This window comes from Typopeltis vanoorti, chromosome 1, assembly GCF_054136105.1.
Source record: "Typopeltis vanoorti isolate ZY-2024b chromosome 1, IOZ_Tvanoo_1.0, whole genome shotgun sequence".
Classification (NCBI taxonomy): Eukaryota; Metazoa; Arthropoda; class Arachnida; order Uropygi; family Thelyphonidae; genus Typopeltis; species Typopeltis vanoorti.
This window is the reverse complement of record NC_143549.1, coordinates 96266452-96278924: the sequence shown is the minus strand read 5'-3', so window position 1 is coordinate 96278924 and position 12473 is coordinate 96266452. Positions and strand designations below refer to the sequence as shown.

At 37.1% G+C, this 12473-nt stretch overlaps 1 protein-coding gene across 3 annotated transcripts in view; it reads left to right on the top strand.

Annotated features, from left to right (window-relative positions):
• LOC150110233 (purine nucleoside phosphorylase-like) overlaps nucleotides 1-12473 on the top strand; it is a 125424-nt gene that overhangs the window by 37974 nt on the left and 74977 nt on the right. For all 3 annotated transcript variants that reach the window (XM_090398479.1, XM_090398486.1, XM_090398493.1), the window contains one exon: nucleotides 11292-11461. In XM_090398479.1, coding sequence (XP_090254605.1) covers nucleotides 11292-11461 — 170 coding nt within the window. The remainder of the gene's footprint in view (nucleotides 1-11291; nucleotides 11462-12473) is intronic.

Below are 12473 nucleotides of genomic sequence, written 5' to 3'. Positions count from 1 at the left end.
CAAGACTCCAACATTATCAGATCTTATATTTCTATCGTCTAAGGCACTTTGTACCGTATCAATCCACCTATATCTTGGTCTTCCTCTGGGTCGTTTTCCTGCCAACCTGGCAGAGAACACTTGTTTTGCTAATCTTTCCTCTCCCATTCTATTTAAGTAACCATACCACCTGAGATTAGCTCTGCTAATGCATTCCTGGATGCTGACAATATCAAGTTCTTTCCTAATATCCTCATTTTTAATATGATATTGCCATTGATGCCATCTGTTCATGCCTCTAATCTTTCTCAGGACTCTCATATCTGCGGTCTCTAGTCTTTGGTCAAGCGTTTTACTTCTGACCCAGCTCTCAGATCCATAAGTTAAAACTGGTTTGAACACTGTCTTGTATACAGCTAATTTAGTGTTCCGACTAATTTCTCTCTTATTCCATATGAATTTATTCAATTGACTTCCCACCATACCAGCTTTGCTGATTCTGTTGTCTATTTCTATATTTAATTTACCATCTTCAGTAAAAATCGTGCCTAAATAGCTGAAATGTTTTACTTGTTCCACAGGTTCTCCATTCACAACACAGTTGACATTTTCAATGATTCTGCCTATTTTCATTGTCTTTGTCTTTTTATTGCTGACCTTCATACCATATCTATTACAACAGCAATTGAATTTAGTCAGAGAATCTTGCAGACTTGTAGCGGATTTAGAAGTATAACATCATCCGCATAAAGCAAAGAGCTGACATTAACATCTCCAATTCTGATATCATGTTTAATACTACTTTCCTTCATAATGTGATCCATATAGATAATGAATAACAGAGGGGATAATGTACATCCTTGTCTCACACCAGATTTAACATTAAACCATCTTCCTCTACTTCCTTCAATTCTAACTGCTGACTTACAACTCAAATAAAGACTAAGTATTGCTTGATATAATACCCCATTGACACCATATAACTGCAGCGTATTGAATAGCTTCTCTCTTGGCACCTTGTCATATGCCTTTTCCAAATCGACAAAACTTAAATACAGATCTTTTTTATATTCCCATGCTTTCTCGACTATTTGTCGTAAAGTGAAGATCTGATCCTGACAGCCTCTATTTGGCCTGAATCCAGCTTGTTCTTCACCAAGCTTTTCTTCCACAATTCTTCTCAACCGTTTCTCAAGTATACTTGCATAGATCTTGCCAGGAACACTCAGTAGGGAAATACCTCTGTAATTCTCACATTCAGTTTTATTTCCCTTTTTATATATGGGTACTATGAGAGCTCTACTCCAATCATTGGGAATTCGTCCCTCTGTCCAGGCTTTCTGAACTATGCAGTGCAGCCACTGTAAGACTTTTATACCACCATACTTCAGCATTTCTGGTCGAATATCATCTACTCCTGCTGCCTTTCCACATTTCAAGCCTTTGATGGCTTTTTCTACTTCAAGTATGGATATGTATTCCTGACTGCATGCCTGGTCAGTGTTTTTTATCAGTGTGCTGTCATCACTGCTTGTTTCATTTAGCAGTTTTTCAAAGTAATTACTCCATACTTCAAGGATATCTTTTTCTACCGTTTTCATGTCACCTTTATCATCTCTAACTCCTTTTACAGCACTCTTTCCTCCATTCCTAAGCTTCTTCAACCACCTCCAGAATATTTTGCCACCTTCTTGATATTTATTTTCTATATTCTTGCCAAAGTCCTCCCATGACTTTTGTTTAGCTAGTTTTACACAGTGTTTAGCATTCTTACATTTGTCTCTGTATTCTGTAAGAGTAAAAGCTAACTTATTTGCCAGGAACTTTTGATATGCTTTCTTCTTTTCCTTCACTGCCTCTTTAACTTCCTGTGTCCACCAGGGAGTTCTGATTTTTTTATCCTTGCACACTACCTCACCACATGCCTCTCTGGCAGAATCAATGTTTTCTTCAGAGTTTGCCACTGAATCTCCAAGGTTTGATTCCTGTTCCCAAACTATTTCATTTTCTTTTCAATAATCTTTCTGTATTTTAGTCTACAGTTCCCATCTGAGAGCTGCTCAACTTTTATTCGCTTTAAAACTTTCTTACATGTTATTCTTTTCAATATGAAATTCAATTTTATCCTGCTCAAGACTAAATAGTGATCACTTCCAATTTCAAATCCTCTGTACACTCTGGTGTCCTGCACCAGGGAGAAAACATCACTATCAACAATAACATAGTCAATGAGACTTTTCTTATTCCTTGCCTCTTCTCTCCATGTGAATTTGTGCACATTTTTATGTTGGAACATGGTGTTAGTAATAACCAGTCCATGTCCTGAGCAGAAATCCAACAGATATTTGCCATTATTATTAGCTTTGCTCTTTTCTCCAAATTTTCCCAAAATATTTTTGTATGTCTCGCAATCATTTCCTACTCTGCTATTTAAATCCCCAACAAGGACCAACTTTTCCTTTTTCATTGTGTCAGTTGCTTTTTCTAAAGCGTCAAAAAATTCCTCCACTTCTACCTTAGTAGAACCTTCTGTGGGACCATAGGCACAAATAAGTCTCATTGTCCAGTTCCCCATTCTCATATTTGCCCACATTACTCTACTTGAGACTGACTGCCATTCTAGAAGATTAGCCTCGTATTTTGTGTTGAATTCTATGGCTACTCCTTCTTTTCCTTGATTGTCATTGCCTGAATATAACATTTTGTATTTATTGCTCAGAAAGATCTCACCAGTTTTGGCCTTTTTTTGTTTCAGTCACCCCTATTATGTCGATCTGGTACTTATCTAATTCGTCAGCTAGCTCCATTTCTTTGCCATTCAGGCTTCTTACTTTGATAGTACCAATCTTTAACTCTGGTGATGTTGAGTTGGGGTTTGTTTTCAGATTTGTTCCAGTAGCTGACTTTTCGCTGTTCGCCCTGGTTCCCTGGCGAAAACAACGGGGGCCTTGTTTAACCAGGCGATGCCCCAGCCGGCATGAAATTTTGTCATGTTGTACCATCATTTTTTATTTTGGTTTAACCAATAAGAATACAATTTGGTCGGCTAAATCCCAAATTGCCAGCCCATCCTCGTTCGTTCAGTATCAAAGTAGATACCCAACAGGGTGCACCACGAGAAGGTGAGGAATGGACATTAGGTCAGAAGCCCTGGTTGGTTCTCCGCATTCCTTTAAAGGCTATGTGGAGGTCTCCTCTCAGTTATACAGCTTTGACCCTTAAGCACCCATGACCCTTTTCATCACGCAATATATTTGAATCTTCCAGTTAAAAAATTCAGTTGCACAACAGTTCTAATGATGGTCTCTTAATCTTCCATGCTAGAATCTGGTGGAAGCTGCCGGCTGCCATCCACTCCATGTAAAACCTAAACCTCGCCTCATTAACTGCTCCACCTCTGTGCAATCCAAGATCGAGTAGAAGTTAATGCTCTCACTCCTATCCTCTACTGGTTGCTTCCATCTCTGTGTATATGATTGGTGCGGTATAACAAAAGATCACACGACTCAAAGAAAAAGGCAAGCCTACGATTGTTGAGTTGAAATGCTGATTCTCTTCAGCCAAATTCCAAAATATCTGAAACTGCCATAACAACATTCACCATCTATTTCTTAAAGTTTTTAACTTTTTTTTGTGTGCGAGGTATATGCAAAACTTTTATTATTATTATTATTATCCAGGCCTCCATGGAGTTTCATAAAGTAAAATCAGAGGTGCGAGTTATATTCGAGTAAATATGGTAAATATTGTGAATCTGCTGCCTCTGTATGACAGGAGAGAATTGAGAAGGGCCATCATTGCTAATGAGCCAATGAAAAGATTGTGCAGAAGGAATGCTATGCAGTTTATAGATGCAATTTCACAGGTTTCAGATTCGAATGGGTTGTAATTACAATATGTAAGAGTAACTGTGGGTTCAATGGGATATTGAAATGTATGTACACGAATGCTAGAAGTATCAGAAATAAGGGAGATGAGTTCTTGGCACCTTAATTTAGCCAAAAATTAATAGGTGTCAGTGAGACCTGGTTGACAGAAAATGATTTTAGTTGCAGGGATAGAATACAAAGGGTCTTCTGTTTTTTGTTGATGTTAGCTGAAGAACTATAACCAGCAAAATTAGAAGAGAGAATTTGAGGCTCTTTGTGAGATAGGCCAATAAGACAAAATATATATGTTCATTGCTGCTGTAGAGTGCTCCACAGGAAGATGTAGGCTGACAATATTTCCTTGTTTTCTTTCCTATGAAAATATTTTCATGAGTATTCTGTATTCATGAAAAAGTAAGAGATAAAAAAAAAGTTTTATTATATTAACACATTATTTTTGCCAAGTCTTTTGCAACCATCAAAATTAGTGTTTGTGTTATCTGCACACAACGCAACAATTTTGTTTTGTAAGGAAAATTTGTCACTTCCTTCCTTCAACATAGCACAGTGTAGGTCGGATGTTTCACCAGGTAAGGAAATAGTCTTGAACACCACAATTTGGCAAAAAGTACTGCAAAATGATTGGAAAAAGTTTGATGTCTTTTTTGTTTTATGCATCTAAATTGAATGTAATGCTTTTTGTTTTATTCAAATCCTCTGTTACTTCGCCCAATATGTATGGTGACAAAATGTTAGTAATTCTTGCCTTCTGATTTGGTACGTGATGAAGAAAATTTTCATTCATAAATTTTATTTATCATTGTTGGCAAGCAAGGAGCCTGTGTAGCTCATAAGTGGCTTTTCCACTCTACAGCACTTGACTGCACGAAAAAACACTTATAAGATCGAGTCTAGTTGCTGGCTGCAGGAACATTTTCTAAGCCCTTTTTCCAACCAGTTCCCAAGTTGGTCAATCTCTGGTATAGGCAAGTGGGGGTTTTGTCCCGTAAACTCAAAAAAATCTGCCGTCGAACCCACACTATTTTCAGATATTAAAAATATTGTGTTAGGGTTAGGGACCACGAGATGGTGACACTTATTAGCCATCTTCTTCACTGCGTGCCGATTAATATTAGTGATAGCCTTGAGCCAACTATCTCTGACTGACTACCAGTGGAGATTGAACGCCATACTCAGTCTCCAAAACTTAGATAGGGCTTAAACGGTCTCGCCTATTCCCTATATGGGAACAAAAAGGCATTAGCTGATTTTTTCTTTTTTAATGTCGACAAGCAGTCATGTGCGCGAAAACTTTGTCCATGATGCACAGGATGATAAGCAACAAGAGCTTCACTTGCTGCAATTTTATAGCTTTCACTATCACCACTCCTCACCATAAACGAGCTGATGTTTATAACTAAAGCCAGAGTTTTCTGAACATCCTTATGTTTCTGGCCATGTAGATGTTGGTTGATGTCACTTCTGTTGCTCCATGAGCAACAGAAAAATGGACATTACAATGTTGGCATACCACTTTTGTTTCATCACCACACAGCTTGTCCATTTTAATAAATTTGAATTCTTTCTGGAAATCGTCATTTAAACTGCAGTTTTGCCTCTTTGACATTGCAAGGATAGACTTAAAGCTTTAAAAATTAAGACTTAAAACTTTAAAAAATATGAAATTGAAACCACCGTCATTGAATAACAAAGCTCCTGGTTAGCACACAGGCAAATCAAAAGCAAAAGCACTGTGCAGCAGAACATACACCGTGTCTGAGATGCGCAAGTGTTGCCAACATGTATTTTTTATTTTCTCTGAATGAATCACTGCAGATATTGATATTTAGTATCAAACAATGTGATTCCATGGGCATACAAATTACTGGTATCCATGATATTGATATACGATTATAGGTTATGAATAATAATTTATGAACAATATTAAAGTATATTTATAGTTTTTAGTAAAAACGGACCAAAATTGACATTTTTATTAAAACAACTGGACGGCCGGGAAATATGAAAAACAAAACGGTACAGTTTCGTTCAAAGTGGTATATGGTCAGCGTATGCCATGCATCGGCATATTAGCACAGTGAATGCAGGGCATGGATTGGAGGGAGGAAAGGGGATATAGTAAGATGGAAATAGAATTTATACAGTTGCTTAGAGATTCTGGATCTGGTAATGGCATCAGAAGATATATCCATACACACACACACAGTCTCTAACTGGGGAGCATGACCATGCAGTCTTGTGCTGAGAAGTAGCTAAACATGCAGAATTCTTTATCAAGAAACTTAGGAGTTATCTTGGAGCAGTGCCATGGCTTGAGAAGCTACAAGAAAAGAATGCGAGTAGTGTATAGAAAGTAGTCGGGGATTGTTTGAGTGAAACAGCAGCATCAGACTGAATACCCATGGTCAGAAAACAAACGAAGTGGGGATTAAGTGGATAAGTAGAGATAGAGAGCAAGATCTACAAAAAAAAACATTGTAGAGGGAATATGAAGAAATACATGATTAGCATATTCATAAGCAGGAAGACAAAGTGCAAGTAAAAAAAAATGAATAGTATGGTAAGAAAGGCCAAATCTGATTATGGAAGAAAATTAGCTAAGCAGGCCAAAGTAAATCCAAAAGAGTTTTTTCATTATATATGGAGTAAGAGGAAAATTGACTATGGAAGGATGACTTGAATCAATTTTGATGGTAGGAAGATGACAGAGGCAAAAATAGTTGCATTGCTGAGTGATCATTTTGCAAATTTGTATTATCCAGGTGGATATTTTGCAGTTGCTGATGTGATAGAGATGCATGTCAAAACTGAGGTAGATAAACAGGATGTGCTCAGCATATTGTAAAATATATCAATGTGAATACAACTGTGGGACTGGATGACATGTCAGTCCATGTACTACGTGAATGTGCAAGAGAATTGGCATCACCTCTGAAGTTGTTCAGTCTAAGTCTTAGCTCTGTCATGGTTCCAAGGGAGTGGCAAGAGGAGAAGATAGTTCCAGACAATCCGGTTAATATTATTATTATTATTACGCGACACCTCCAAGGAGTCCAAAAACTCATCGAGGGAGGACACCTACTCTACAACTGTCTTCACCACTCAATCCACCAACTACAGCAAATTGTATCCTCTACACCAGGAGTGGGCAAACGGCGGCTCACTTCCAAAGCTACTCTGTGCAGCTGCCAAGACAATATTGGCTTTCATTGCCATTTTTTCTAAACTTTTTTATATTAATAATCTATAGTAGTATAGATCAAGAGGAGAAGATAGTTCCAGACAATCCGGTTAATATTATTATTATTATTACGCGACACCTCCAAGGAGTCCAAAAACTCATCGAGGGAGGATACCTACTCTACAACTGTCTTCACCACTCAATCCACCAACTACAGCAAATTGTATCCTCTACACCAGGAGTGGGCAAACGGCGGCTCACTTCCAAAGCTACTCTGTGCAGCTGCCAAGACAATATTGGCTTTCATTGCCATTTTTTCTAAACTTTTTTATATTAATAATCTATAGTAGTATAGTGTGTACCAATATTAGAATATTTTATTTCATAAACATATAATTTGAAACTTTACATATTTAGCTTTTAAATGGTACTGGCCAAAAGGGTTGTTAACATGGTTTTTATTATTGTATTTGGTTGGTAAAAAGTATTTCGACATTTTATGGCCTGTGTCGCTCCCACCAAAATTATTTCCAAAAGTGACTACTATGATCGCTGCATTACCCACTGCCTCTGTTGCCTGGACTCTGTGTCATCATTCTTCATGCAGTTCACACAAGTTACATGCTTGTGGTAGTAGCAGAACATAACTAGTGAATTTTTGTGTAGATAAGTACTTTTCTGATTAATAAATAATTAAGATTGATTTTAGTGAAAGTTATAAAACCCTTGTTTAAAATGACCGAGCAACAGAAGAGTATAAAACAGAAATACGAACAAGAAATGAGTGTTTAACCAAAAATGGGAGGACGATTTTGTTTTTACTGTTAAGGGTGAAGGGGCTCTGTGTCTTATGTCATACAACATCAGCCACTTTAAAGCCAGTAATGTAAAGTGTCACCATGAATGTAATCATAAAAAGTTTGCATCTGAATCAGAACTGAATCTGAAATATTTTCTGCGGCTCTTGAACATTCAAATGTATTATATATGACTCTTATTACCGAAAAACTTGCCCACACCTGATCTACACCAATGCCATGTACTGCCCACCACCATTAATATTTTCACAGACAATCACAAACATCCATGCCCATGGCAGGATTCAAACCCGTAGCATTTTGGCTGGAGAGTGGATTTGCTAATCACTCGGCCAAACAAGCTGGCAATAATATCTCAATAATAATATCTATAATAATACAATATCAAAATTAACAATAATATCTCAGTAATGGTTGTTAAGTATTGGAAAAGTTGGTTAAAGGCAAAATTCAACAGTGAGTGGGTAGAGATACAATATTCTATAGTGGGCAGCACAGTTTTGTAAAAGGTAGGTCCTGTCTTAGTAATTTATTTATTTTTTTATAATAGTGTCAGCAGAATTTTATAGTGGAAAATGGTTATGCCACGATACTGCTGGACTTTGCAAAGGCATTTGACAGCATACCACATAGAAAACTATTACGAAAGTTGGAGCAAATGGGGAATGGATGTGAAATTGGTACTAACATGAATAAGCAGGTGGCTGACAGACACCAGAGTGTGGTACTGTATTTACTCAAATGTAACTCGCACTTTTTTCCCCCGAAATGAAAGCTAAAAAATTGTGGTGCAAGATTTGTTTCTTAGGGGGGACCTCCCCTCAATAAGGCTTGACAGACTTTATGTTCTTAGGAAGGACCTCCCACGATGAGTCTTTTGACTCCATGGAGGCCTGAATAATAATAATAATAATAATATATGCAGGGATTTTCGGAAACTAAAGTTTTCAGGAAAAAACTGAAAATGGGTATGACTTACCAAGAATCTCCTATTCACTATTGCTACTTCCTGCCTCGAGAGTGGTTTCCTTGTGTGCATCATCAAAGTCATCTATCCAAATAGCATCTTCTTTCCCAAACAATAGTGAATCTCCTATTCACTATTGCTACTTCCTGCCTCGAGAGTGGTTTCCTTGTGTGCATCATCAAAGTCATCTATCCAAATAGCATCTTCTTTCTCATTCTTTCAAGCAAAAATTACCAGTAATTTACAAGACTTGAGATACCTAATGAACAATCCTTCATGAATGACTAATGAGAAGTGAAAGCAGAGCACGAAACAGGCAGCATTGATAGGCCAGTAGAGATAGAGCAACTATGAAGACAGGCATATGATTGGTGCAGTATTAACAAAACATCGTGCGACCCAACGATTAAAGCAAGCCAACAATTTTTGACTTGAAATGCTAATTCTCTGCAACTGAATTATATAATATATGAAACTGCCATAAACATTCACTATATATTTCTTAGTTTTAACATGTTCATGATGGGGTGCTATTTTGCCTGTTTATCATTCCAGTGGAACTTTTCATTATCATTTGTGCCACTCTACATTGCATGGGCGGGCAGGCTCAACTTGTACAAAGTTTCAACATTTCAGTTGAATTTTATTGCTGCTTTCGCTTGCTGCTTCCTCGTTGAGCTGGTGGGTGGAATCTCACACACACACACATTATATGACATGTTTCAATTCATGGTAGAATTTTATTTGAAGTTAGCCTTTTTGATCTGTCTTAATGACATCAAAAATTTCAAATGCAATCAAACAAAGACTTATTTCATGTAATTGAAAAATTGAACAATAGTTTTTAGTTAGATACCGTGTTTGCCAGCACAACATATGGTTTTTTTTTTTGAGTCTGTACAGTATAGTTTCTGTGGGAGGGGACATATGATTCATTATTTTGTGCCGTTTTTATCAAAGTTGTCTCTAATTTCACTATTTATTGAGAAATATATTACACAGACTACAAATTGTCTCTGTACCTTATTCAGTGATACAATAGAACTACTTGTTTTTATTGCATCTGCAGTATAGTGGCTGCTGAGAAGGGCATGTTGTTTACTGTGGGGGGGGAAGCGAGTTACTATCACCTTGATATGAATGTGTTTAAACTTTTTTTTGTGTGTGCGAGGTATATGCGAAACTTTTTGATTTCTTTTTCATAAAGTAAAATCAGGGGTGCGGGTTATACGTGAAGATGAGTTATATTCAAGTAAATGCAGTATATGGTTCAATGGAATCTAGAAGAATATTGGTGACTAGTGGAGTATCTTAGGGTTCTATACTAGGGCAACTACTGTTTAAGTTGCATATTAATAATATAGGAAAAGATTTAAGGGAGATGTTCAGTTGTTTGTTTGATGCAAAATGGTTGGAGGTAAATAGTTGATAAAGGTGATGTAGATATCCTGCAGAATGATTTAAATAAATTGGCATTGCTGGCAAAGGATAATGATTATCAATTTAATGTTGCAAAATGTAAGGTTATGCATTTCGGGTTGAAAACGTTGTGTTTCGGACTCGGGATGAACAAGGATGAATGAACATGAATATTGTGGAATGCTCTCTATGAGGATAAGTTGAAGCTGTGTAGGTTGCATAGTTTCTTTGATAGGCAGAAAAGAGGAGACGTGGTAGAACATAAGATATTGAAAGGGTTTTATAAAACTGACCAAAGGAAATTTTTCAATACATAACAAATAATGAGAGAACTAGCTGTTATCTGTGGAAGTTGTGTAAGAGCGTGATTAGTTAAGGATGTGTGTGTGTGGGGGGGGCTAATTTTTGTGTGCAGTGATGAATGAATACAATAGAGTTTTAGAATTAGTTGTGAGTGCCCTGACAGTGAATGAGTTGAAGCAGAGGTGTGATAAGGTTTGTGTGTATAAGTCAGTATGGGTCTCCCATGATGAGTCTACAGACTCTGTAGAGATACCCATAATAATAATATTAATGAATAATGCAGTTGGAAGAACAATGAAACATTGTGTCTCTTGATCAGAAAAGACATTTTGATTCTGATCTTGATGGAAGTAATTTTTATATGGATATTTTCAATTAAAGGTGAATTAGTTGATCTCATACAGAGGTAGAATGTTTTTATAACTCTGGTTTATCATCCCTCACAAATACAGAAAAACAAGTAATAATATTAATGTTATGAGATTACTGCTTAGCAATCTGATCAGCTGCTGACCCTGATAGATATTTTACATTGATTTATAAACATAAGGAAGAAACAGTTTTCTAAGCAGTGCTCAGATCTACTGGAGTTAATAATGCAGTATACATTGTTAGTTACTAATAGCGAATGGTGTTGTTTTAAAACAGTGTAACATGCTATTTTTGAAGGTACTTGTTGACTATATTTCTTTGCAGTTTTTTGAGCGGATAAAATTCTTCTTTCATTCTTGTAGATATTCTTATGAATCTATTGAAAGTATCTCCAAGTTCCTTTTGGAGAGAACAAAGCACAGGCCACATATTGGAATTATATGTGGAACTGGAATGGGTGGTCTTGGAGATATATTGCATGAAAAGGAGTCATTTCCTTACACAGATATTCCTAATTTTCCTGTTAGCACAGGTAAGTGATATAACAATTCATTTTTTTAATTTTATTGAAATGAAATGATACTACCATATGCCATATTTTGATAAATTTTAAGAAGCTATTACACAGGAAAAGACAATCTGCAGGCCACATGAGAATTGTCAAGTGATTTTCTCTGCTCCTGCCTACCACAATGATACATACCAATTCAGGAGAAGTTTGTTATTATTATCATCAGACCTCCATAGAATCAAGAGACTCATGTCAGGAGGTTCTCTCTCACTCAGCCATAGCCTTTTGGGGGTGGATTGGATTGTTTTGAATTTTGGCTAAATAACTAAGGCTGTAAAGCCAGTGCGTTATGTCTGCTAATGCATTGTGTTGTCCTGGTCTATTTCCATGTTTTCGTGTGATAAACTCAAGATTTAAAAAAAAAAAAAAAATCAAAAACTGGCCAAACCATAGGAGGCTAGCTAACTCACCATCAGAGCCTCTGTAGCTCAGTCTGTATAGACGAAGCCTTTTGGTCGGAAAGACCTGGGTTAGATTCCTGTCAGCGATGTGAGGAACCTTTATCTGGTCTCTTTCGATTAAAGGTGAGTTAGCCAGTCTCGTATGGAGGTGGGGGGGTTATCCGGAAACTTGTTTTTTTCGTCCCCCAAGAACAGACAAACCAGCCCCGTGAACACACATGGATTACAGTCATGAATACGTCCCAGCCATATGTTGGTCCTGAGCCCAGATAAAATTGGGGGGGTTGGGGAAAGCAATGGTGAACTACCCTGTAAAAATTTCACCAGGAATACTTTGTGGGCAACGCCTATCACCTATGGTTGGAAACTACTAAAAAGGAAAATCAGATCAGGAAATTCGCCATCAATTGAAAAGCACTTATAAAGGTTCTGTGCTTTCTAGACAGGATTTGAACCCAGTTCCAACCAATTGACATCAGTAATAATGATATCCTTAGCTTAGACATTAGTAAGCTGGTCTTTTGGCTGATATGTCGCTTATCATTACTATTCTGGAGCTCCAGTCACATGAC